Raw genomic sequence first — 27,126 nt, forward strand, 5'->3', positions numbered from 1 at the left:
TGAACAAGCCACACACTATTCAACATTATAAACGAAAACAAAATAATTCATAGCAAACTTATCGCTAGTAGAGTGCAAACAATTAATCCGTGAAATACTTATTACTAAATAGTACAAAATAGTGCTAATTAAACGATAGAATCATTAGAATTTGCATAATTTGAGTTCATTTAAGTTTCGTTTAAGTACATAGTTTTGCTTTTGAGTTCGCTGAACGACCCGTTTCGAAACTGACGCTCGACAACTTTTAGTGTGGGTTTACCGCGAACGGCGTGTGCCTGTTTATGTACTTAGAGCGCCACAGAAGGAAAGGTACTCGCCATAAGTGTCAAATTCTAGAAAACCAGTGGTCGCTAATGGAAGGTAAATTGAAACGAAGAAAGCATGATATAGTTTCCTAAACCCCTTGGCGTGTCTCTTAGGTTTATGATGTCATTTAATCACGTGGTTGCTTCGTTTTAATGCCACATTCGCGACGTGAAGATAGAAAAGGTAAACCTAGAGTCGGCCTACCAAAGGTAGCCCGACTAATAACGCAACTAAGACACTTGACAGATACAAGCGTTGAGCTACTGATGTAGTAGCTCAACAGATCACTTCCTCGGGGCATGTATCAACACAAACCTTTCTTGAAATAGCGAAGGTCTTGGCTTGTTACTTTGTCTCAAAGCTTTGTGGGAAAACTGCAAAAGAAGATAAAGTCGTTATATACTGATAATAAAGTCGTTTGCATTAGAGTAATCAGTATAGAGGTAAGTGTCGACGTGCCTTTCTAAAGTGTATGGTCGTATCAACCGATCTTTTACTCGTGGTCACATGCTCATCCAAACCTGATCTAACAAAGCAAATTCCACGATAATGTGCAGTCACTCTTATAGTTTACATATTTTACAAAAAAGTTCTAGGTACGTCTTTTACGTTTTGATTTATCTTTACTCATTCCGCTCTAAAGCTAATGTATGTAATTATTGGATTTTTAAAAAAGTCCAATGGAAAGTCGGGATGCATTTTGATTATGTTCTCATTCTCATTCTCATGCCAGACCTGACCAGATACAATGTTTCCTTTAATTAAGACCCCTTTGCTTTTTGTTTAGTATTAATGTTTATAATAAAAAGGCCATTAATCTTTGATTTTTTTAAATTTGCAGGTAGCCAAACCTACAAACGATAGCTTGGTCTACCTGTGTTCTATCAACTTGTTTCCAGTAAGAGTACTAACAATAAGGCTAAGACACTGGACAGATACATGCATGCTTAGAGCTATTGATGTAGTAGCTCGGGAGATTACTTCCTTAAGGCATGTATTAAAGGCTAGGATTCAAATTAAGAGCTTCAGAAATTTGGGTGTCATGCATTTTAATATTCAGCGGGGACATTAATGTATTACACCTATTTTCATATCATACAGCCGGCCAGATCGAGAGTAGCTCTCTCGATAGTAGGCTCAATCAAAACTCAGTGCATTGGAATTCGGATTGACAGAAGCCTAAAATCCAAACAACTTGAATTATAACTAGTTATGGGTATAATATCACGTTCAATGTTGAACGAGTTGTATAATGCTATAATGAATGTTTTAAATTACATTCAGAGCATCTTATTAAAATCTCTTTTCTATCAAGCTGACGCTTGAACATAGCACCTTGCTAGTGACAGTTTTGTTAATTTGACTCTTTGTTAATAATAAATATTAGAAAATATTCTTACTTATGATATAAATAAAAACACCTAGTATTTGATATGAAATTGCACACGAGTTGTTTATCCGTGATTAAGTCATTTGGTTATTTACTTTACTATATGCCCTAGATTATTTTGCTGAAAATTGAAAAGGTATGATGATTTAATTTGGTCAGCTGACAAGTCCTTAAAAAAACTAAATGTCCGAATGAATGCATGTAGGTTCAGTTACACGTCTGCAAATGACCAACTTTTATGATTCTGATATGCAATACTGCATCATTGCATTAAAAAAACGTCACAATCCATTTTCCTAGTACTCAGGAGTAAAATTAATATATAACTGGTTCTGATTAAGCTGAGAATGGCATGTAACGTACATGCGTATTGACCTCACATTTAATTTAGAACTGTCTCATCATGACTGAGCTGTTTCGATTTTTCTTCGTAGCCAATACTCCTGTCATTGCAGTAACTCTCTGATTTCAAAATGGATGGACGAATGGTTTTCTGGTTAATGGTATACTCTTTTGCCATATTCATAAAGGTATCTAAGGAGCAATGGGAGAAATACCCAGGTAAATTAGAAGTGTTACTTATTAAAATTAGTTTGCCTATCACTAATAAAAAGGTGTTCACATATGCTTTGGACACTTAGTGCCCGAAAATAAGGTTCCAAATTTTTACTCGCGCACAGTACCCACCCCTGAATTTTGGCATTTTTTCTCCACTTCAATATTAGAATGTGTAACATTCGAGTGAAAACTCGGTGTCGTAAGGGAGTCAAATTGCATTCTCTTTCTAGGGTTTTCTTCGTCCTTGGGTTTCTGCGAAGATTTCCTACCTCCACAAATTTAAGATCAGCTTCTAAATCCAGATTACATTTTAGTCGACTGATGGCTTGTCTGTAGAAATGCCACTGCGAAACCACTAATATTCAACCGCTTTTAATTTTGTTTGGTATTCGAAATTCGAAAATTCATTCCTCCTAAAACAACTACTAGTAGTCACGAATTTTGAATCATTTCCAGCTATTCTTATCGAGTAATATTCGCCCCTGCTGACTGAAGTGTGATGGGATGCAAACCCTTATTACATAGCTCATTTCTATATACTTTGTTATGATTATCCAATGCATTCAAAAATGGAGGACAATGTGTACGCGATGCATTTTCTTTTTGTACAATACTAATTAGACTCGGCTATTTGATCGCAAAATGTAGATTTATTCGTTAATCATGGATGATAAAACTTAAGTTGATCTGGAAGACTTCTAAATCATATTATATATATATATTATTATATATATACATATAAATTGTATAAAAAGTAGTCGTACTGCCAACAACCAAGCCACTAGCGAGTAGGAAAAGATAAGGAAAAGATACACAACGATGATGCCAATAAATTTGATAAAGAAGAATTAAGTGAAAGACATCCACGAACTACTTGCTGCAACTTGCTGGTCAAATGGATTTTATTCTTGTAGACGTTTCGGCGTAATCGGCCTTCTTCAGTACAAAACTATGCTATTTACAATACTAGGAGCAGAACTGTTTGTATTCGCAGTTCTGTTCCTAGTTGTAAAGAGCACGTACCACAATTTTTGATATGCTTTTGATATACTTGTATATATATATTGGAGGCGGCCATAATTTATACAGCGATATGCAGAAATTCTGATCCTTTCGTACATACAAACAAGTGTATCAAAATTATCATATATATATATATATATATATATATATATATATATATTATAATGTTGTTTTGCCTTAACTAGGGTGTTTGGGAAAATCACTTGTTGGAAAGGAGAGGAATCTAAATATACCTGACAGCAGTTACACAGCCTCATCATCGTTTGATTATCGCTATGTAGCTCATAAAGCCAAGCTGTACGGTAAATATGGATGGTCACCAAAAGATAATAATAATCCTGATGATTACCTGCAGATTGACCTTGGTGCTCCACGTGTTATTACTGCCGTAGCAACACAAGGAAATGGTGGTGATAAAGATGACGAAGACCATAAGGAAGTAAAAAATGAGTGGGTGATAAGTTACAAGATGAACTACTCAGATGACTCGTCAAACTGGATCAGTTATGAAGACGACAACGGTGCACACAAGGTAATAACAAGTTACTAGAAGAGAGCCCTGATTTTAGTAATACTGTTTATTATTCAAGTACATGTCATAATGTTAAGCAATGACTGGATAATAATAATAAGTTACAACTTCAATTTTACAATAACAAATCAAGTTGGATAAGATATGAAGATGAGGTATGATCATTGTTAACATGATGTAGGAGTCTGAAAGCTGCTTTTAGCTGAGTCTGCACAGGACAGTGGTCAGGTTATTCCGTACCATTTAACTAAAAAGAAAAAAGAAAAAAGAAAAAGAAAAGAAAAGAAAAGAAAGAAAGAACCCGCATCAGCATAATACAGATTGTTTGATGATCTTAATCTCTTTTTAGGTCGACGGAAACACCGACACAGACAAGGTGGTACGACATGATTTCAAAACACCCATCACGGCCCGGTACATAAGATTTATACCACTGGATTATAAAACTGCTAAGACAATGCGAGTGAATGTTTACGTATCCATTAAAATACAAGGTATGCCTGCAGGAAATATTTCTTTGATTTGAAGAAGCATCTGCATTAAAGAGAAAAAGTGTTGGGTTTTGGAATAACATACTTTGAGAAGTTGATCATTTAATCGTCTAGGTTAATGCAAATTCCTCCTCTACTCTTTGCTTAAGCCATTTAGCTTGGTTCACGCATGAAACACAACAAATTAAGCAGTATACTTAGTGGCTGCGTGCAGGCGTTCCCTCGTCCGCCCCAATCTAATACAAACTAAATGCAATCTCGTACCCAGAGCCTGCGGCAAAGAACGAGCGCTCTGGCATAATCCACTTTTTGGCGCGTGCGCAATTTTCCGGAAGTGAAATATAATCAATGAAAATCTGGAATCCAAATAAAAATTAGAAAAATCGGGAACACATTGTTTTACAAGTCTTTAAACGCATGCGCTCTCTTACCGGAAGTCCAAAAAATCGTGGTCTCAAAAAATTGATTATGCCAAAGCCCTCGTTCTTCGCCGAAGGCCGCCAGAGGAAACGCAGGCTCTGGGAACGAGACTGAAGCTATATAATTATATTACAAGACATTCAGTTGCGCGTTGTTGAGTTTACTAAGGACAATATCTTTCCTCAAGCGTGCTAGAGAAGAGCTGTACTGAGTCGGCATATGTATGTTGATTATGTTTTTACTTTTGTCTTTGCTAACCAGACATTTGAAAATTTAGATTTTTACATCCTGGGCCCAGTTGTTCACAGCCCGATTAGTGCTAATCCTGGGTTAACTCTAATAAGACCTATGGAGTTAATTCTGGATTAGCGCTAATCCAGCTTTGAACAACCCGACCCTGGTCTATATACTTTTTTTAAATATTTCTTTGAATAACCAAATTTCTATCACCCTCCTAAAATAATCTTCAAGTGCTTATTCTTGCCTAGCTCCGAAAACAAAAGCAAAACTTAATACGAGGTCAAGAAAAGCTAAGTCTGATTCGTAAATCAGCTGTTAAATATTTTTAAGCAGCCATATTATCAATTACCCATATTGTAATGTTTTTCTATATAGAAGCGTTTCGTGTCACAGCGCTTCCTGGTCGAAAGTCAATTCGCTTGACATGGGCAACAATACCGTGTAGCCTATTTAACGTAACGGGATATACAGTAACACTAAATGGAAATAAGAATTTCCCTGTGAACAGCAACAAAAACGTTTATCAGTTGAGCAAGTTAAAAGCATATACTGAATACAATGTGTCAGTAAAAGCAAAAACACAACAAGGAGATGACCTATGGAGTAACGTTAAAAGTGTCAGGACAAGTATTGAGGGTATGTTGATGTATAGTGTTAAACCTAGCCGCCCGCATTTATTCTAATGAAAAATATATAAATATATAGTTGTCACTGACTGGGAATGTGACTGTGGTTTTGTTAGGGACTTGTCAGAAATTAGCGTGGGATGAGGGGAGCAGTGGGGGTGGCCGGAGATTTGATTTGAAATTGAGCTCCGAAGATTATGTGACCCTCTCTAGCAATAGGAATGAAATTTCCTGACCCTAGCTCCCATTGGCCAAAAATCTCATGACCCTCCCCCGAGAATGCCTCCCAAGCTAAACTGAAACTAGACGCATATCTGCGTGAACTCGGGCTTCATAGCAGAAAATCGAAAGAATTCTTCGTGAACACTGTCATCCTTGTGAGAAACCTTGAAAAATTCCGCCATTGCTCGACCATGTGTTTACGTGGCGCATACTACGCACGCGCATAGAACTTGCGCATGCGCTTTGAACGCAACTGCGATTAAACGCAAATAAAGCCCAATTTATACCTCGGGCATTTCTTTGAAAGCCCGAGTAACAAGGCCTTTTCTTGAACATAAATATATCCAGAAATTCTAAATATTTAAAAACCAAGTCCCGAGTTTTATTTTGTACGACAACTTAACGTTCTTCAATTAGTTATATATTTATTGCCAAAAAATTAAATGAGTGAAAGAATAAAAAATCAAACCAACATCGAGCATAATAGGATAAAATTTATCTGCCATCATAGGCAAGTAAATTTTAGAGATCTTATTTTACGAATAATCTTTCGTGTTTGACCATTTCTCTAAGTTGATATTGTACATAGTCTTGAGAAACATTCTCGTAAAAGTGTCAAGATACAAAAAAAGTAAAATAAAATAGATAAAGTCCGATTAATTTCCATTTGATCATTCTGGGTAACCGACTTATAATATTATTGACATTTTAATACAACTTTGTTGTCACGAAAGTTGATATGATTAATTTAATATTTAATTGACTGTCTTTTTTTTTTCTCATTTTGCCACACATTCTATTCGCTCATAGAACCCACAGAAGCCCCCGTCATCATTAGCATTGAAGCTGTATCATCAAACTGCATAAGCATTGCTTTAAAGGTATTCATTAGTGCTTACTCTCTATTCTTTGTTTTAGTTTTGTTTTTGTCCCTTTGATTCCGTTCTTCACACCCTCACTAATCCCTACCTTAATTCAGTTGTCCTTGTGTTTATTTTTTATTTTTCCAAACTGCAAATCGGTTGGCTCAGTTGGTTGAGTAACGGACTTTCGGGGAGGTCGTGGTTCGAGTCCCGGCCGGACCAACACTCAGGGTCTTAAAATAACTGAGAAGAAAGTGGCTCAGCCGATGACCACTCTATACTTCATCATTACTAACCAACATCGGAGGGACGTAAAAGAACCACCGAGGACGTAAAGAAACCCTGGCAGTGACCACCCTCAGTGCCTACATTTTATATTAACTATCTTTCATGGTTGTAAAACGTATTCTGTCATTCACAACTCAATATAAAGCGCCTTCGATTATATCCATATAGGGTGCTATATAAATCATTAATCATAAAACTAATCATAAACAAACTATTTCCCTGAACTGTGTATGTATAATTTTAGTCGGTGTGCATGTGATTTGTTAAAAAACATTTTTATTTATTTGGTGTTATAAATGCAATATATTTGATTTCAGAAACCTGCTCGTGATACAATTAATGGACCCTTCAAAGGATACAAGATAAGTTACAAGCCGCAAGGAGGAATTTCTAAGAATATTGACGTTGTGGGGGATTTTGCGAAATATAATTTGACATCATTACTCAAGTATACAATGTACAGCATCCGTATAGCAGTCAGAAACACAAAGTACATAGGTCCACAAAGTATAGAGCGAAGCGTGAGAACGATGGAGGATGGTGAGCCTGTTTTGTTTCTTTACCAGTAGACTCCGGTATGCATCCATCTATAGGTTGCTATCAATAGACGTCACTTCCAGTAATAGCTGTGTTTTTAATTAATGCCTTGTAGAATCTTGTAGGTTGTTTTGATCTCTTGTTTTCTGGTTTGATGTCGTGAAAATAGTCAAATACAATAGTTTGAGGACTTATTTTGACATGTTTTTGACTTAACATCCGCTAGTTACTCCTCAGTCAACCACTTGTTTGCCCCCAAGTCAAACTCCAAAAACTCATTGTGATTGATAGTAAGCAATTCGTGGATTGTTTGATTGACGGATTGGCTGATTTTGGATTTTCCTTGAACTATTATTTCAGCTCCTTTTGCTCCTGTAAACCTCAACTCTTTATTCAAACCTGCAAGTGGTTTGGTTAGACCACGTGTTGTCATCACTTGGAGGAAACCATTTATCCCAAACGGCATCATCAGAACCTACACCATTATATACTACTTGAACAACATGCATACAACCAACAAGAATATAGTTACTATCAAAGAAGGCGCAACAAGTTCTCTCACGTATACTATTACCGTGGTGTCCAGCGGAACTTTCTCTTACAATATAAGCGCATCTACCATAAAGGAAGGTCCTTATGCTGTTGGGAAAAGCATTAAGATCCCTGAATACAGTGAGTATTCTTGATTTTTTCATGATCTAATATGCTTTACAGTGTATTACCCATCAATGATGAAACAAAAATGCAGATGACTGCTAATTGCTTATTGAATTTTGCTTGAAAAGGCTATACAGACTAATTTTGCTAGATAAATATACTTCTTAGGTTCTGATATGTATAGTGTTTACCTTCTTTTAAGGATGCCCAGAGCAATCTCTTGTTGGAAAGGAAAGAAATTTAAATACGACAAACATCAGTTACACAGCCTCATCACATTTTGATCATCGCTATCAACCTCATAACTCCAAACTGTATGGCAAATATGGATGGGCACCAAAAGATAATAATAATCCTGATGATTACCTACAGATTGACCTTGGTACTCCACTAGTTATTACTGCTGTAGCAACACAAGGAAATGGTGGTGATCCAGACAGGGTACCTCACATTACATATAATGAATGGGTGACAGGATACAAGTTACAATACTCAAACAACGCATCAAATTGGAACAGCTATGAAGACGATACACACAAGGTGATGGTGCATAACTAAAAATGATAATATTTAACTATTGTACAACCTTTCTCTCTCTCTCTTTCTCGTTCAGTAGTATCCTTTCTCTTTTCTCAGTTCAAAGGTAATGCAGATTCTTCTAGTGTGGTGCGGCATGATCTAGAAAATCCCATAACTGCGAAGTACATCAGGTTCGTTCCAACAGCATATCACAGAAATAAAACAATGCGTGTCAACGTTTACATCTCGTTACAAGGTAAGTCTACAGTTTTAAAAGAGCCGGAGTCCCTTTTCGATATAGCTGGTAAAGTACTATTTTTATGTTAAATAAGCCAGTTTCCGGCTAAGTCATTTTATGCAATCAACGCACGATTTTTCAGTGTTAATTGGCCGCTCATGGCCGTCCATATTTTATCTCAATATAAAGATATCACCTTACCAGAATCAGGCGCATGGACCCGTTTCCTTGAAAAGGCAGTTTGACAGGGACAATTTTACTTCATTTTACTTCATTACCCCATTTTACTTCATAAATGCCATCAATATATTGTTTCTTTTTTAGAAGCTCCTCGTATTCGGCTGCTCGCCATTGGAAAAAGATCAATACAGCTGAGCTGGACTGTCAAACAATGCAGTCCAACCTACCCTATTACGGGATATGAAGTAAAGCTTACAGGAAAAATGAGAACACACGAAAGAATCACTAAAAAATTAGAATGTACTGTGGGCAACTTAAAGCCGTACACTGAATACAATGTAACGGTAAGGGCCATCAAGCAAGTAGGATATGGAGTATGGAGCAACATCACAACAACTAGAACTGATATTGCAGGTATAATTGGTAAAATGATGATGTTGCGTTATTAACTTTCAACAAACTAGTTCATTTTCTCTTGCTTTCAAGGATTCGTGCAATATTCCAAAAAAGCAATTCCAGGGACTTTTATCATAAAGCATTTACTTTGAAAAATCCTGCTTTTAGGAGTTTTCAATCGCTGGTGGTCTTTTAATAGAAACAAATTCTCTGCGCGCAGCATTCGGTAAACTGGTATTCAGTCTTATGATAAACTAATGCAACATTTTTCTAAAACTATGTTGGCAGAGCGAGAAACATATGCAGTCTGTAACGGCAGCTATATAACTTAGTCAGCTGCTAGCTTCTTAATGATTCTGGCTAATTCCTCAACATTTAACATAATATGGATATCAAAATTTGTAAAAGTTGCAACAATGCATTCATCTATTGCTTTAGATCGATATTTGAAGGACGGAGAATACAGGCTCTAGTTAGGACCAACAAGTTGTCTCTCTTCATTTGGTTCTTTTCCCACATTTTAAACGGTTGTAAATTCGAACATATTCTCTCACTTTTTGACTCTCTAAACAGTAAAAGAAGGTACTAATAACGCTTTATCTTGCATTCCCCCCCCCCCCCCCCCCCCCAAAGAACCCGAGGAAGCTCCAGTTATCATAAAGGTTGAAACGAAAACTTTTCAATCCGTGACCATGGAATGGGAGGTAAATACTCCATTGTCAAAATTAAGATCATCATTTGCTAGAGAAAACGTAGAAACGTTCTTGCTTTTTATATAAAAGTGTATTATATTGTTATTTTTCGTTTTTTTCATGAATTTCAATTTAGCTAAAACATACGGATTTAATCAATGGTCCATTCAAGGGATATATGATAAAGTACAAACCACAAGGAGGAGAAACCAAGATGGAAGAGGTGGTTTGTAAGGTGGTTAAGAAATGTACAACGCATACTCTGACATCACTACGCAAGTATACACCTTACAGTTTCAGAGTAGCAGTAATGAATGAAAGGCTCACTGGTCCATTTAGTACAGAACAGCACACACGGACGATGCAAGATAGTAAGAATGCTTATCGAAATAATTTCTTTTTTCCCCTTAAATTGATCAGGAATTTTATGAGCAAAAATTAGATAGAAGCACAATGTAATGCGTGATGCACAGAAAGCGCCAAAGATCACGATTATATTATTTTTCATAATTCTTTTTTTTTTATATATTAAAAATATATATATTATTATATTACACTTGTGTTCGTGAATGGCATTTGGTGGGATTATACATTTATAATCACCAGAAATACTATTCTCTATTATACTATTATCATTATCATTACTTATGAGCATTACGAATATTTTTAATTGCATGTTTTCTTTTAATTATGATTCTTCAAGAGCCCGACAAGTCTCCCGCTATTACCAGCATGGAACCAATATCATCAGAATTCATACTCATCAAATGGAAGGTAATAGTAAGGGGTGTTTTATCGCAGTGAGTGCATTTTTGAACTGCAGACTTCAGCCATGCGCCAATGGATGAATATAGCCATGTTTAACGGTGGACCATTAAGAATCTTTCATTAAAAAAGTTAATAAAAAAAGTCATCAACAATGGAACACAAATGATCTCTACCATCTATACCATATATGGCGAAATAATTAAGTATATGAATACTTACGAGGCACAAAAGAAATTTAGCCTAGTTTGTTGGGGACGCCTGGCAGGCAACTATTATTGATGATCTTACTATCATCAAATAACCTTCAAAACTCGAAATATGGAAATATTTTACAACTTTTATTTTTCATTCTTCCCGGAACTAAAACCAAAGAAAGTTGATCGTGATGAAATTCATGGACCGTTCAAAGCATACAGGATATCCTACACACCACAAGGAAGAAGTCCCGATATTATTGACGTGGGTGATTCTGCAGCATTTAACCTGACGTCATTACTTAAGTACACCATTTACAGTGTCACTATCGCAGTCATGAATGAAAAGTTCGTTGGTCCTCAAAGTACGGAACTGAGCACACGCACTCTAGAAGACGGTGAGTTTTTTGCAAATAATTTGATAGGAAGACTTGCGAGGGAGGGAAGACGGCTGATAAGAATAATATTAAAAAAGAGTAAAATGTATCGAACCTTACAATATAGTTATACTCGCTCCACCAATCAGCACTCGGCATTTCGTTGCTGTTTTGTATCCCATATTCTTCGTTTGCACGTTACGTCATCGCGGCCATGTTGGTACCATTTAACAAAAGATTTCTCATTAGCATCCAATGTTAACGGTACCACAATGACCGCCATGTTTTTGTCTTTTAAAGTGCTTATAAGCCTTTACACAATATTTTCAGAATTGATCCTTTAAATAGTGAATAGTTGATTGTGAAAATAATTCGTGAATGTGAATGTCGGGCCTTTGAGATACGAAGGTTTATATTTCCAATATGTTAATGACTATGACGTAACATAAGGGATTTGAGTTATTTTGTGGCAACTTTTAATATTGAACGCTGGACATTTTTTGAAAACAAATTTGTAAGAACATTTACGTGACTCACGAGTAAAAGGGTGATGCTTTTAAAATACTGTATTCCAGAACGAGTGCAGTGTTGTATATAAAATGATCCCTTATGTTACGTCATAGTCATTAACATATTGGGAACATAAACCTTCGTATCTCAAAGGCCCGACATTCAAATGATGAATTATTTTCACAATCAACTATTCCCTATTTAAAGTATCAATTCTGAAAATATTGTGCAAAGGCTTATAAGCACTTTAACTCTCTTGGGAATGCTTGCAACCCATCAATAGAGTTACTAAGGTTACTAAGTGGTGGAGTCCTTGTGTAAAGCACAGGGGGGAAAACGGGGTTATTGGCATGGATTTGCATTCTTTATATGGAGAATAATAATGAGGTCTTTTATCTAAAATTTGCAATCAGGATACATCATATCAATAATATTTAGTTTTCTGCTCTGGTTTTAATTAATGATAACTACTAGACGTTTGTTTCGACAATTTACCAATGGCCTTCATCACTAAAATAAGGCCTTTTGCTTTCTTTTAACTTCGTTTCAAGGTCTTAATAATATTCTCTACCATGCATATAGATAATTTTAATGTCTAAGTCAGAAAATACTTTTCATAATCCCGTATTTTCTTTGGGCTTCAAGACCTTCACTTGACACCTTAAAAGTTATACAATTTTACTCTACTGGATACACTGCAACTTCGATGTCCTTCAAATATTAGCGTTCTTTGGCGTACACTTTATAGATGAGCCAATGTTTCTTACCGGCGCTTCCACGTGGCATTGAAGTTTTTTTGACCTTACGGACCTTAGTACGGTTCACTTGATATAACTGATTTCATTCTTGAACTAGTTAGTTGTGTTACATCTAGTGGAACTGTAATTCGAAATAAATATATTAACAATTTATCAGACTTATATATTGTTTAAATATTTATATCTTATTTGGGTTTTTTCCCGTAATACGGGCTGATATTTTACGAGTTGCGAATGTATTTTTCCGAGTCCCGTAGGGACGAGGGAAAATACGAGTAATGAGTAAAATATCAGCCCGTATTACGGGAAAAAACCCAAATAAGTTATTTATTATACGACATTGAAAATTGATATGTATTTGTCCCTTTTTGAGCGAGTTTATCAGTATTTTTTGAGTTTTCAAGGTCCGCACGCTATCTCAGAAAAAACGTAAACACAAGGAAACCCATTAATCTTATTGGTCAATAGGCAAATTACATGACAACTGACATGAAACTCGTCAAACTAGATATGATCTTCGTAAAATTACACTTTGCATCGATTCAAAATAAGTTTACTAACAATCAAAAGTTTTGAAAAGTTAGAATCATGAAGACGAATTCCAGCAAAAAAAAAAAAAAAAAAAGCTTAGTGAGTTCACTAGTTCTTATAGCTCATCGTCGCTGTTTAATGGATCAATTCTCTTGAATTTCTTCTTAAAACTGGGGGATGGTTTAACCGCCAAAGCATGATGATCTCTACCAAAGTTGATAGAACAGTTATTGAAAACAGCTCCATAAAACATGCTTTGATTGGATTCTGGCTGTTCTGCAGGCTCTAATGGATTGGATGTCAGAGTACTGGAAAGTTGAAGCGGTACTTTAGGACTCAAGGCCGAATCTTTCGTTAATTTTCTTCCTTCGATGTGCTCACTTAATTTGGAAGACATAACGTGCTGTTGCTCTGTTGACGCTTCTGAATAACTATCCAAAGACTTTAGGTTTCTCTGGCCAGCCAGGGCGATTATATTCAGAGGCTCTACGTTTTCTTTTCGTAGCGTTGAAATCATGGTTCTTCGTGCCGAGTGGTTGGTAAAACGGCCTTCAATACCGGCGGCTTTGCACATCTCTTTCATGAACTGTGCCAGCGAGTGCTTTCCAAGTGGTTGTCTCTTGTACCATATCTCTGATGATGGTTTTTGAATGGCTGCCAAGTAGAAAGGAGATTCAGATTTTTTCGTTTCTGGTGGTACATGAGAAATGTACTCCTTGAATAATTTCACTGGACAACGAGGTCCACCAGTTGCAAACATCTTAGGATTGAACGGACGATCCGGGACGAACTCATTTTCGCCTGTTCCAGTTTTGCTTCCGCGTTCCTTAATCCATTCCACGTACTCTCTTTCTCCATCTGTTTTGACTTCAAAGTCGCCGTATCTTACACGATGGTGCTCATCTTGTGCTCTCCAACCCAAGTAAACAGTGTTGTGAAACCAAACTGTACGCAGAAGGACTTGAGGATAATTGTTGCCAAGCTGTTGTTTTTGCCATATTATCTGAATATGGTCTGTACTCAGCCCCTGTGCCTTGTTTGGCTTCTGGCCTTTCCCACACCTACGGAGCTCCTTTCTTTTGCAAGCCAAGGCTTCCCGAGAACGGTTGAATTCTCTATCCAGCAAAATGGAGTATTGTTTGCCTTGTTCTCTAAGGAAGCGGTCGATACTACGGAAATAGGAAGTAAGAGTATCTGGTTCAAATTCATCGCCATTTTGCTTGCGTACTTTTCACCACAAAACAGGCTAGTAGTTTGTCCAGCTCATTAGGCGGTATCTCTTCAATTTTTCTTGTTTCTTTAATCGTTTTTGCCCACCTGTAGAAGACTTGTAAATCGTTATGTGTCTTTTTTGCAGTGTTTTTGTTCCTGTTTTCTCTTATGAATATTGATACTTCATCTTCATCGGCGAAATTAGTGGTCTCGAGCTCGTTGTCCTTCTGTACTTCGACTGTCGTATCCTGCGGGTTTTCAAAAACTTTTAAAAGAACATTGTCATCTATTTCAAAATTGATTTCTAGGAAATCTAGGTCAGTGTTCGTGTCATAGTGAAAATTTAGGTCAAAATTTGGGTCACTTTCACCTCGAAACATGATGAAAAAAGTTGCGAAAAGTTACGAGCGTATTATGCTAGTCCTGTCCCGGTTAAACCGGTTAAACCGGGACAGGACTAGCATAATACGGTGCCATATTTTGCGAGTTCTCTTGACCTTATAAGGTAAAATTACGTAATAGTCGTATAATAAATGTACTTACAAATCTGTCTTGAATACTGAAACTTGGCAGAAACCTTAGTCCTGTTCGGTGTCTCTCCATGTTATAAATGACTCAGTAGTACTATGTAACTTCTCGATTAGTATTGCAAGTCTCATGAGACTGTTCAACATTTTTGAAAATTAAAATACGAAAAATAAAATGTTCTTAATAAACAAAACATTTCATTTCTGTTATTTCAAGGCTTACAAAATATATCGTGTAATTACTACGTCTATTCAGAGATTCCTTTTCTCTTGGGAGAGGAACAAATAACGTACCAAGCATATGAATACACAATTAGTTTCGTGATTATGTAATGTTTTAAATACGAGTTGCTGTATTCTATTGGGGTTTCAAAATCCGAGAGAAATTTCAAATGCCGTGGCGTAGCCGAGTATTTGACACGATATCTTATACTCTTTTTGTTATGTTTGTTTTTATTTCAAAGTTCTAGTACTTTGAAATATTTCAAAGTCCGAGTAGTAGGACTTTGAAATATTTCAAAATACTAGAACTTTGAAATGGGTGCGGTCGTATTTGATGGGGGTTTCAAACTACTGCATGTGGTACAAAAGAGAAACCCTGGTTGGTCGATGAGCTCATGAACGAATAATTAATGAGTATAAGATGGTCATATTCATTCTAAATCAGTTAGAGAATAGTTAAACACTCGTGAGTTATGGAATTTAGAGATGCTTGCAAGTCATTTTCCATCAATGCTCGGCCGAGCTCTGAATTCAATAAAGCATTTGCATTTATTTTCTAACCCTTACTTGGTTTTAGTTCCAATATAAAGAAAAAGAGAGATTCGTCCCACTTTAAAAAATGCCTCTTAGCCCTTGCCCCAAACCCTCCCCAACCCCGCTCTCCTAAAACGTGCTCCGCCATCCCTGCATATCCACAACCCTCTGGTCTTTATGAGGCATTATATCAATTACGTTTGTGTCTTTTAAGCCCCCTCTGCTCCAATTAATGTCAATGGCACCTTGATACCTGCACAAGGTTCCTTTGAACCACGAGTTGTTATCACGTGGGATAGACCACGAGAACCTAATGGCATCATCAGGAAATACACCATCGTATACTACTATAACAAGGATACATCCAATAGCAAGACAGTCATAATCAACGGGACGAGTGATCTTCAATACACCATGAATGTTACAACCAGTGGAGTGCTATCATTTAAGATCAGAGCAACTACAATCAAGGAAGGACCTTATCAAATGGGAAACAATATAGAAGTACCTTCCGATCGTAAAGGTGATTAATTTGTAATTATTACTAAACAATAAGTGGTCGATAGCTAAGTAAAACTGGAAAAAAAAAACTGAGGAAAGCTCAGCGCAGGGGCGGATCCAGCCAGAAATATTAAGGGGATCTTGACCGAATTATGCAAATGACACTACAGAACTTGGAAAATTTTAAAAAATTAAAAAATTAAAAAATAAACATGTTTTAGCTAAAAAATATGTTTTCTATTCCACTTCCAGAAACCTAACCAACGTTGTGAAAAGGGAGAGGGGGTTAAAGCCTCCATTTGCCCCTCCCTCGATCCGCCCCTGCAGCTTCATGTGAATGTGGGAAGACGAAAAAATAAATCAAAAATTAAATTATCTTGGAATTTATGCTGATTAAAACTGATAATGCAAGGCCATTAATCACAAAATTGCTTGCATTATCATAAAATCAGAAATTTAAATTGTGAGTAAACTTAAGATTATAAAGACATTGTTTACAGCGACTCCTTAACGCTATTAAAATGACCTGGTTAAAACTACCAAAAAATTGGTAGAACATTGAGTCTGAGGTAACCTTTTGTTTATGGTAGAAGTGACCATCAAACAATTGCTTCTCACAACCATTAATGAATACACCAAATTGTTTAAAAATCAATTGGCTGATTTAACTTTTTATACTGGTCATAATAATCACTATCATGATTTGGTTGTTACAAAAAATAACCAATTATTAATTATAAATCGATTAAGTCTAAGGCAGCTATTATCAATGGTTGAGAAATGTTGTTTCAACCAATTATAAAATTGTTAAAAAATATTTGGTGGAAACATCCATTATAACCAAATTTGATAGAACCATTTCTATTCATAGTTTTATTTGTCAGCTCGGTTTACTTTGTTGTTCTCGGTTGAATATATCTCATAGCCCCTGGCCCTATTCCCAAGTGTCGCAAAGCTGGGGGCAGCTTTGAAATCTTCCAGGTAAGATTTGTGGGCTAACGAAACAATTAGATATGGAAAGGGAATATGCATTAACATGCAAGTGGAATAAGACATATATGAATATATGACATATTCTTCTTCCATATACTATAATGTAGATTTCCCTACATATTTAATTAGCAGGGGTTTGCGCATGGCAAAGGGTCAGCTTAAGTACAAACACGGGCTGATACTTTACACATCAACCCTGTGCCCAGATTATATTTCAGCGAAACAACAGGTGAAGTATTTTGTTGATGCGAAGTGAGTGCCTCAATTACAAAGGACTACGCATGCTCAAGACACAAAATAGAGTGTAAAAGCACAGAAAGTCCACGCACGCTAGGTTTTTGTTACAGTACAATACCGTAAAGGTATGTGATTAACGATATCAGCTTTTTCTAGAAATTTTAATAAAATGCAAATTCTTTGGAACGTCGCGTTGTCCTTTCTTTTCTTTCTTTAAATATTGTAACCAGAGTGTCACTAAAGTGGCAAGCATGACTTTATTATTATGGTAGTCAGAAAACCTCTCCGGTGTAGTGAAATAAGCCATTTATCGGCTTTCAGGCTGTAGTTTATCTGATATTTGGTAGTTTTAACATATGTATTGTGGTAGTTTAATACAACCAACGTCAAAGGTTATTTAAAGCAATAATGATTTGTTCATCTACCATATCTTATGGTTACATGTTTAGCCAATTTAGGAATAGGTAGCTTTAACCAAATGAATGTGAAATGGTTATAACCATTTCAATTGGTAGTTTGAATCAGGTCATTTTTACATAATTATTGTAGCGATTGCACAATAATGTACTTCATTGAATGTACTTTCAGGAACATCCCAAAAGAATACCCAAGGTGGATCTGCCGCAAGTGGCTTGGCAGCAGGTCTAGTTGTAGGAATTATTCTCATAATCTTGTTCCTCGTCCTCCTATTCTTAATTTGGAAACGGTAATAACTAATAACTAATTCTGCTCTACTATACCATGAATATAATCTGGAATTGAACGACGTCACTGTCTAAATATTAAAGGCCTTCAGTTTCAGAGAGTTGAGTTCTCATGGGATACAAAGAACGATCGTTAATTCTTGCAGTAGTACTTTTAAATGCTGGATATGTGTGCATAGTAAGGGGGAAAATTTCTTAATGTTTGAGAAGCTAGCGCGACATTAAATTTCATTCCTATTGTAGCAAGCATACCCACCACGGAAAGTATGAGGCTGCAGAGCCATTACCCTTGGAAGTGGCAATGGTGGATGATACATCTCCTTCAGCAACTAGCAACTCCAATTTCTTACAGGAAACAGCCCCAGAAATAGGTTGGTATATAGAAAGCCATCAAGTGATCCAGAATTTATGAACTTTTGCAGGATGTAATCTATCGCAGGAGTTTGGAGGGTGCATCGCATAACGCTTTTTATTGCCTTTTTTATGCGTTAATATATGAGGCGGCATGAAATAGAGTGTTGCCCGGAACAGAAGCAGGGAACTTTAATGGCTTCTAGTCTTGTGCCTACCTTTGTGAGTACTACCTTTGTTTCTTGCTTGGCCTATAATGAAAGCCATAAGGATGACATTGAATGATATGTGTATCACATGCGACAAAATGCAGAAAGCCACTGGAAAGTGAACTACATGATATTAGTTTTGAGACGTAAGTGTTTTATCGTAATATATTGTATTATTTTTAGCTCCTTCAGTGTTCAGTGCAGAAATGGAAAGGCATCGATCATCTAGAAGGCCTTCTTATAGATCAGCGTCCTTCAAGTCAATTAAACGTCCTATTGAGTTTCCCGCCCCAGATATAAACAAACTGAAAAAGGAATTCAAGGTGAGACATTTCCCGAGAAGCAAAGGACGCTCGACACTTCTGCATATACGCTTTTCATCAAGGGGATAACAACCCATCTAATAGCCAGTACCCTTGTTTTTTATGATGTATTGTTATAGAGTATTCCAGTAGAGCCAAGATTTGACTGCAAAGAAGGAACCAAATCAGCAAATAAGGTCAAAAACCGCTACAAGAACATTATTGCATGTAAGTAATGCCATTCATACTAACTAATATATGTCGTTGATTCGATAGGTGCGGTTACTATCTGCAAAGACTTATGCATGTGCCTACATGTAACACAGACCTCTCATAAAGAGTAGAATTGTTGTGTCTGTCCAGCTGACACTTACCTGGTAGTAGGGTCTCCGCTGTTGGTGATTCTTGGCCAGAGAACATTTTCTCTGCCAATAATTGCCAATAAGGGGGGGGGGGGGCGGGGAGTCTGTACTAGCAGGGAAAGCTGACACTAAATATCTGTCTCTATAGTGTTTTGGCCTTTTATTCGTACATTTGTACGTATGCAATCCTGGTGTTTATGGTACAAATGAAGTTGCTGCCGTTGAATTGGTCTTCAGGCTTCGCAGCCTTTGTATTCAATGCTCGGGATATATAATACATCTCATAACTAACACCTTGGGTTCATTATCTAACTCTTGATTAGTTAGTTTGAATACTTCTTTAAATTTTAGATGACCATTCGCTTGTTACCTTGGAATGGGTTTATGGCGACTCGGAATCCTTTTACATAAATGCTAACTACATCCATGTAAGTATTTTGACCAGCAATATATGGCACTTTCATGAAAATGGAACCATCTTGCCCTTGAGCACTTATATATGACCAGGGTTTAATTTCTTTCCTACCGTTTTTTCCTCCAAATGAAATACCATGTTTAGGGTTATGACGGCACTCCTGAGGTTTACATTGCAACTCAAGGTACGGATTTAAAATCAAGCTCTTTAGGAGGCATATATACGATGTCGAATTACTTTACTTTTTTTCTCTACTTGCTTTGAATAATAGGTACTCGTAATGTTTTGAAAGTTCTTAAATTCCACTTGCCTAAAGGCTCGTGCAATTACAAGAACTTTCGAAGCATCACTCGTACCTAAGATTACAGATTTTTATGACTGAGAATTTCAGAGGAAAATTTGAAGCAAATCGAGAGGGAAAATGGCAGCCATTTTATCTTAGGTGAAAGTAAGCAAAGATTTTACGGATTTTACTATCAAAGAACTAAAAAAACAGTTCAAAAAAGAATACACAAGTAAAAGTATATCGTTATTGCTGAATATATGGAAGAAATAGTGAGAAGAAAACAAAGTATGACATGAATTGAGGGAACTGAATTGATCCCAAATTGAACTCGAAATCATATCATTACCTATACTAATCTTTGCAATGCACAATTTACAAAGGTCCTTTGGATAATACTTTGAACGACTTTTGGCGAATGATTTGGGAGCAAAGCGTATCTTCAATCGTAATGCTGACCAATCTTCGGGAGCTAGGAAAGGTATGTCGAAATCGAAAAGAAATATATACACACTTGTTTTGCTCTAGATTCGTATGAAGAAATTGTTCCAATATTTTATTAAATGAAACAGATTTAAAATAGAGTATAATTCCATTTTTCAACAGAAAAAGTGTTATCAGTACTGGCCTGATGACTATGATCAGTACTCAGACATCACAATCACCAATCACAAGACTGAAGTTTTTGCAGACTTCACCATCCGGACTTTCTTTCTATCAAAGGTAAATGAAGGCATGGCGTTGAACATGGTTCAATGGTGTATTCTTTTAATCTCTAATCTCTTGCAGACTGGCTCACAAAATCGACGTGTTCGACAATTTCATTTCACCGCCTGGCCTGATAAAGGAGTTCCTGACCATGCAACAGCCGTACTCTCATTTAGACGAAAGGTGCTTGCATTGTCTTCAAGCGACAACAGCAGACCAACAGTTGTCCATTGCAGGTAAGATGCAACTAGTTTTTCATGTCATTCATTGTCCATTGCCTTTACAGAAACGAATGGGAAATTGGGGACTTATATGCCTTGGTGAAAACTGGGAAACAATTTACAAATGGTAGACAGAAATCGGCTAAAATAAAAAAAAACAACAACAAAACAAAAACAAAACAACAACAACAACAAAACAAAACAACAACAAAACAAAACAAAAACAAAACAAAACAAATACATACATTTAAAACGAATTAAAAAGAAAATTGGTAAAACAGGAATAAATTTTTTAGTAGGAAGCAAGTTACAGGTCACCCATCAAGGTACTGACCACTCACCTTTTTTTTTACCTTGGCCACGGTTACATGCACGAAGGCCTAGTGATTTTGCTGCATGTCCCTTTGCGACTCTCCATGGCTTAGGATGAGATCCAGTAAATTTGGCGTGAAGGTTTGCACTAAAACGCACGCTCTGTTTTCACGAAACCTTGTTTTCACAAAACCTCAAATAATGCTAATCTGACATATAAGCAATAGTGTCAGTTAAGAAGGCTTTCCTCGTCTATAAGATCACATTGCTCATGAAAAATATCCGATATTTTTTTGATTCTTTTTGGCAGCAAGAGTAACAAAGTTAGTAAATGGTCGATCCACTCCTATTGATGTTTCCTTTGTTTCTTCACTTTCAGTGCTGGCGTTGGGAGGACTGGTACCTATATCATGATTGACGCAATGCTACGTCAAGCGGAAGAGCAACAACATGTTGACATTCTCGATTACCTAAGAACCATAAGAAATGATAGGCCGTATATGGTTCAGACTGTTGTAAGTAAAACAACATCAAATCTATGAAATGTGTTTTTGTCACTCGGTAAAGATCTATATGTTAAGTGTATGCTACATCGAGTGTATAAGCAGATTAAAAAATCTGCCTCGGTTGGGTTCTCGCGAGACTCGAACCACTGAGCACTCGTTTGCTAGACGAGATCTCATAACCGCACGGTCACTGAGGATTTACGGGAGGAGGTAGATGTAGCATACACTTAACAACAACATCAAATCTCTGCTTGGGGTGGGTCGAGAAAACCAAAGTAAATATTAACCGTTATAATTTTGTTTGTTGTTTTGTTTGGTCTTTTGTTGTTGTTATTGTTGGTTTCTTTGTCTGTTGTTTTTTTTACTCTCATATTTAGAAGAAGGCAGCTATTTACTTTATCTTTCAAGAAATAAAAGAAAGGAAAAGTCAGGGTAGAAAAAGTAAACAAAATAAAACATAACAAGACAAGACCTGACAAAAGAAAACAAGTTTGAAAGAAAGAAAAGAGGAAGCAAAATTGGTGCAAAGCAACGACGACATCGAAATATTTTCAAATCGTGAAAACCCAGGAAAAACTTTTCTTTGACAGTTTTATTTCATAGAAAATGTTTTTACTGTGCGGACACACTAACCGGGACCTCTTGAATAAAACTGACCAATGAGATAACGCTAAACTAGACAGAAATTGAACTGATAACAGTGTTAGCCAATCATATTATCACGTTTTCATGCTCTTATTATATCGATGCGCTATCTGATTGGCCGGTTAAAATATTGAACTTAATGTCGCAATAGTTTTCTTTTCGTTAATGATACTAATTTATCATAGTGGTCCCGGTTGGAGTATCCGCACAGTATTGGATCAGTATTGTAATGTTTTACTTTTTATGTGTCTTTAACAGGAACAATACATATTCGTGAACATGGCTATTTACGATGCTCTCACTTGTGGAAACACAGAAGTACCAGTTCAAAATCTGCTTTATGCCATACAGCAACTATCCGTCGTGGACAGGCGTCACAAGCTTACTGGTTATGCACTGGAGTTTCAGGTAAGTAAAGTCCATCTGTATTAGACCTCGAAAATTATGTCTCGTTCTTCATAATAACCGCTACAACAAATTAATGTTAGCGTTTAGAGGATGTTACATCGGAAGACATACAATCAGGCAATTTTGATGTTGGACTATCAAGAAAAAACGTCAAGAAAAACAGATACCCGAACATTGTTGCTGGTAAGTTACAATATATTTTATGAAATAACTGTCATAAATCTCGCATTCGGATTGGTTGGGAGCGCGTACTTTATGAGAGCACACAGCACGTAAGCGCCCTTTGCATTTTATAAAAGAAATAAAAAACTTGCCCTCTGTGCTATGTGCAGTTATAAAGCACGCGGGGATTGGCCAATCCCCGCGTGCTTTATAACTGCACACAGCACGCGCGCGCGTTTTCTATTTTTTCAATTTCGTGTTAGTCGAAAGAAAGAGTCATACTCAGTAACGAAGACAAAGAACTGAATACCAACTTCATATCGCATGCTTTATGAGCATCTATGTCTTCGTCTAGTAAAATTCTTCTTTGTCATTAACATTTACAGCAAATGGAAATCGGGTGATTCTCAGTACAGAGAACGATACTGAGATCGGAGACTACATCAATTCTTCAGTTATCGAGGTTAGTATAATTTTCAACTCTGTCATGAAGAGAAACTAGAAAAAAAAGCTATGTTTGCGCTAATAAAACGCTTGTTGAATTTCTGCATAGGCTTACAAGGAACGCAAGGGGGACTACATCAATGCTTCATTTGTGGATGTAAGTGTTTAGGAAGCAAACCTTCATGTAAATAAGAAGCTACCGTGAACTCCACGAACATTTTTAAATTGTGCACATCGCTATTTTTAAGACTTACAGGGAACATAATGCTTTTATAATGACACAAGCTCCTATGGAAAACACGATAGCAGATTTCTGGAGAATGGTTATGGACTACAAGATCGGAACCATCGTCATGCTGAACAATTCGGAAGAAGAACGTGAGGTAAGACTGAGTTAAAATGACTGCACGTCAGCGACATATGTATGGATCAATGCCATAGATAAGGGTTCGTTTTGAAAGCAGAAGGAGCCCTAGGCCTATTATACCCAGTTCTCACAACGACCCGTGGGAACGTGGAATACTATTGGCACACGATGGCGTAAGTCAAAATCTACTTCACGCTTTGTCTCTCAACAAACTTGTGCATACAACGTTAAACTGGTTAAAAGAAAAAACGATTTACTTGTCAGCTTTTTGCATCTTTTATGCAATTAATGTTACTTACTTGAGTTTCAAAAGACAATTAAAAAAATACCAGTCGGCCTTGCTGGTAGCATTAATTATGAAAGCTTTTTCTTCTTTGTTAAATTATACTGTATTCGATGTATTTAATGAATATTTTAGAAATTAAACTAGTAATCGTATATTTTCCGTGTTTTATAAAGGTGTTTCCTCAGTACTGGCCGCTACATGAAGCTAAAACCTATGACAGCATCAAGGTTCGTTTGGTAGAAACTAAGCATCTTGCTGGCAACATCATTCTAAGAATTCTTAAAGTCTCGAACCGAAAGGTAAGCGAAGAAACTCATGAACCTTATTGTACTCGTAAATCAAACAATAACAGTGGTAGGGCGACTCTAATCTTATGGCTAACTCGTTTGTTTTTGGTGTCCCCGTGATGTAAGGAAGAGAATAGAAATTGTCCCAATCTCTCTCTTTTCCATGATATATACTTTTAACTTTTTTATTCTAGAAACAACTCACGGTAAATCACTTCCAGCACTTGACTTGGGAAAACGAATGCGTTCCAACAAATCCACAGAGTGTATTGACGCTGCTTCATGAAGTACAAAAGTCACAGCAAAAGAGTGGGAATTCACCAATAGTCGTTCAGTGCAGGTATGTCAAGTTTTCGTATTTGTCCATCGTTGATCGCCTTTTCAGCAACGATTCGTTGCAAGGACCGCTTGCTGTTTAGTGACACGAAAAGAAGAGTTCCTAGGGAAGGAGGAGGAGGCGGACAGACAGTCGGGTAGACCACACAATACTTGACCAAAGCGACCTACTTATCATACTATATTCCTTGCCTAATTTTAGCAACGGTGTTGGTCGTAGCGGTACATTCTGTGCTATTGCTTCGTGTCTTGAACGAGTCAAACAAGAACAAGTACTGGACGTCTTTCAGACTATTAAGAGTATTCGTGTCAACAGACCAGGAGCTGTAGAAACATTGGTAAGTACTAAGAGCAAATTGACTTTCCGGGAAAAAAAGATAGAAAAAAGTTATTTTCTATTAAAATATGCTGAAGAAGACGTGAAAGCACAAGAGTTGTACAACCGCGGTACCACAATGAAAATTCCATCCCAGCAAATCGATCGCATGCTTTACTAACTGAATCAAAAACGATCATATTGGTATTAAGATAGTATTGCTGAATATTTAATATAACCTTTTGTTATCTTTCCATCTATTTACAGGCTCAGTATGTCTTCTGTTACAACATCATCCAAAAATATCTGGATTCGTTCCGTGATTATGCCAATTTTGGGGACATTTAACTTTACTTATAATAAACTGAACAGTATAAGTCATATGCCATTCTATATATGCGTAGCAAAGTTAAATTAGAGTTTGTTAATCTGTATCAAGATTTTACTTGAATTTTCGCATGACTTTTAAAGCGAGTCTAAAGTGGTTGTGCAAAATTGTTAAAAATGCTCTTAAGGTGCCTGTGACTAGTTTAGAGTGTTGGTGTTGAGTGGGGTGGGTGGTACCTTAATTATGGTCATCATGCATGCGTTAGTTGTTTATACAGGACTCAAGAACTCACCAATAAAACATCGATCAGAGAGTACTGTGTTATATGACACCAACATTGTGGTTTTAATATGATAGCAGTTTAAGATTGAATCAGAGTTTCAAGGAACTATTAGAACAGGAAATACCGAGAATATTAATTCAGCCTCTTATGGGACTGCCGTCTTCCCCAACTTTATAACTCTATTTACAGAGGGTAAGAACACTTTACAGTTATAAACTGATAAACTAGTGGCCCTCAAGCTATATATAAATATAATGAATAACAATAATATGAGTATTAAAAAAATTTCTAAGAATATATATACATATGCACACATATATATATAAATATACAGGCATATACACACACATATCTAGGCATATATCTATACATATATCTAGGCATATATCTATACACACCAGTACACACAACGTACATACATACATTTGCATGCATACATAGGATAATTAAGAAAAAATATGATTGTATTATTCTACTGCACCCCAACTATCCATTCACCCATCCCCAGTTTAGAACAAATATAAACAAATTATAAACTAAGAGTAAATTAAGAAAAAGGGAAACAATCTAGCCCCACATAAGATTCCTTAAGGGAATTTACATAATTTTGTTTAAATAATTTAACATTTTTGCTGCATCTAATAGAAATAGGGAGTTGGTTCCACTCCCTCACTGCCGTCACTGTAAATGTCCTTCCTCCCTCAGTTTCACGCGAGTATATCTTGAACATCTCAGCGTTTTGCTTCCATGCCTTGACTGCCTTACAGAAATATCACTAATGCTTAGAATAAAACTGAATAAAAACATTTTTGTATTGGTCTCTTGTGTATTTCTTGTTGTGTCATAAACTAACTATTTGTTAGTAACTAGTTTGATTCTATTTCACAGTTCAAGTGTTTTTGCTCTATGCAGATTAGTCACAGTGATATGCAAAGTCCCGCAATATATAGTCTCCTGAAAGCGGCTGCGTAACTATGAGATTACGCAATATACCGCTCGACTGATGAAAACGTCTCTTGAAAAAAATTGTATCTGCAATCGTTTTTGAAGCCGTTTTTGGTTTGGTAGCCACACATCAGTACTCAGATCATATGGACTTGGCAATCTCGTACCCAGAGCCTGCGTTTCTTCTGGCCTGCGGCGAAGAACGAGGGCTCTGGCATAATCCATTTTTTGAACCAAGGGTTTCTTGGACTTCCGGTATAACAGCGCATGTGTGCGAAGACTTGCCAAAAATTAAAAAATATTTTCCCGATTTCAAATTTTTACTATGATCTTTAATTTGATTTTTACTTTGTTTTTTGTTGTTTTTTTTTGTTGTTGTTTTCTTTCTTTGATTTAATATT

The 27,126-nt window shown here is 36.5% G+C and overlaps 1 protein-coding gene across 3 annotated transcripts; it reads left to right on the forward strand.

The window, feature by feature from the left end:
- The first annotated feature begins 509 nt into the window (after positions 1 to 509).
- LOC116288328 (receptor-type tyrosine-protein phosphatase mu) lies at positions 510 to 26,596 on the forward strand. Of its 3 annotated transcripts, none has more exons than XM_089036204.1 (36): positions 510 to 752; positions 1,151 to 1,299; positions 2,134 to 2,260; positions 3,466 to 3,812; positions 4,162 to 4,306; positions 5,339 to 5,599; positions 6,622 to 6,692; positions 7,280 to 7,502; positions 7,860 to 8,171; positions 8,359 to 8,702; positions 8,793 to 8,931; positions 9,238 to 9,507; positions 10,123 to 10,193; positions 10,318 to 10,552; positions 10,885 to 10,955; positions 11,322 to 11,541; positions 16,029 to 16,337; positions 18,134 to 18,251; positions 18,493 to 18,620; positions 18,993 to 19,132; positions 19,252 to 19,339; positions 19,825 to 19,901; positions 20,033 to 20,072; positions 20,555 to 20,652; positions 20,778 to 20,894; positions 20,961 to 21,115; positions 21,792 to 21,927; positions 22,822 to 22,971; positions 23,052 to 23,154; positions 23,520 to 23,596; positions 23,687 to 23,734; positions 23,826 to 23,960; positions 24,404 to 24,529; positions 24,712 to 24,857; positions 25,056 to 25,191; positions 25,437 to 26,596. In XM_089036204.1, the coding sequence occupies exons 3-36, from the start codon at positions 2,173 to 2,175 to the stop codon at positions 25,515 to 25,517; spliced, it is 5,205 nt and encodes a 1,734-aa protein (XP_088892330.1). In that variant the 5' UTR covers positions 510 to 752; positions 1,151 to 1,299; positions 2,134 to 2,172; the 3' UTR covers positions 25,518 to 26,596. The 3 variants fall into 3 exon arrangements, with proteins under 3 accessions (XP_088892330.1, XP_088892331.1, XP_088892332.1); XM_089036205.1 differs by having other exon boundaries at positions 8,359 to 8,696; XM_089036206.1 differs by lacking the exons at positions 510 to 752; positions 1,151 to 1,299 and having other exon boundaries at positions 2,142 to 2,260; positions 3,636 to 3,812.
- The last annotated feature ends 530 nt before the right edge of the window (positions 26,597 to 27,126 follow it).

This window comes from Actinia tenebrosa, unplaced genomic scaffold (assembly GCF_029948245.1).
Source record: "Actinia tenebrosa isolate PJP-AT-01 unplaced genomic scaffold, QUT_ActTen_1.0 PGA_scaffold4__44_contigs__length_22323623, whole genome shotgun sequence".
Taxonomy (NCBI): Eukaryota; Metazoa; Cnidaria; class Anthozoa; order Actiniaria; family Actiniidae; genus Actinia; species Actinia tenebrosa.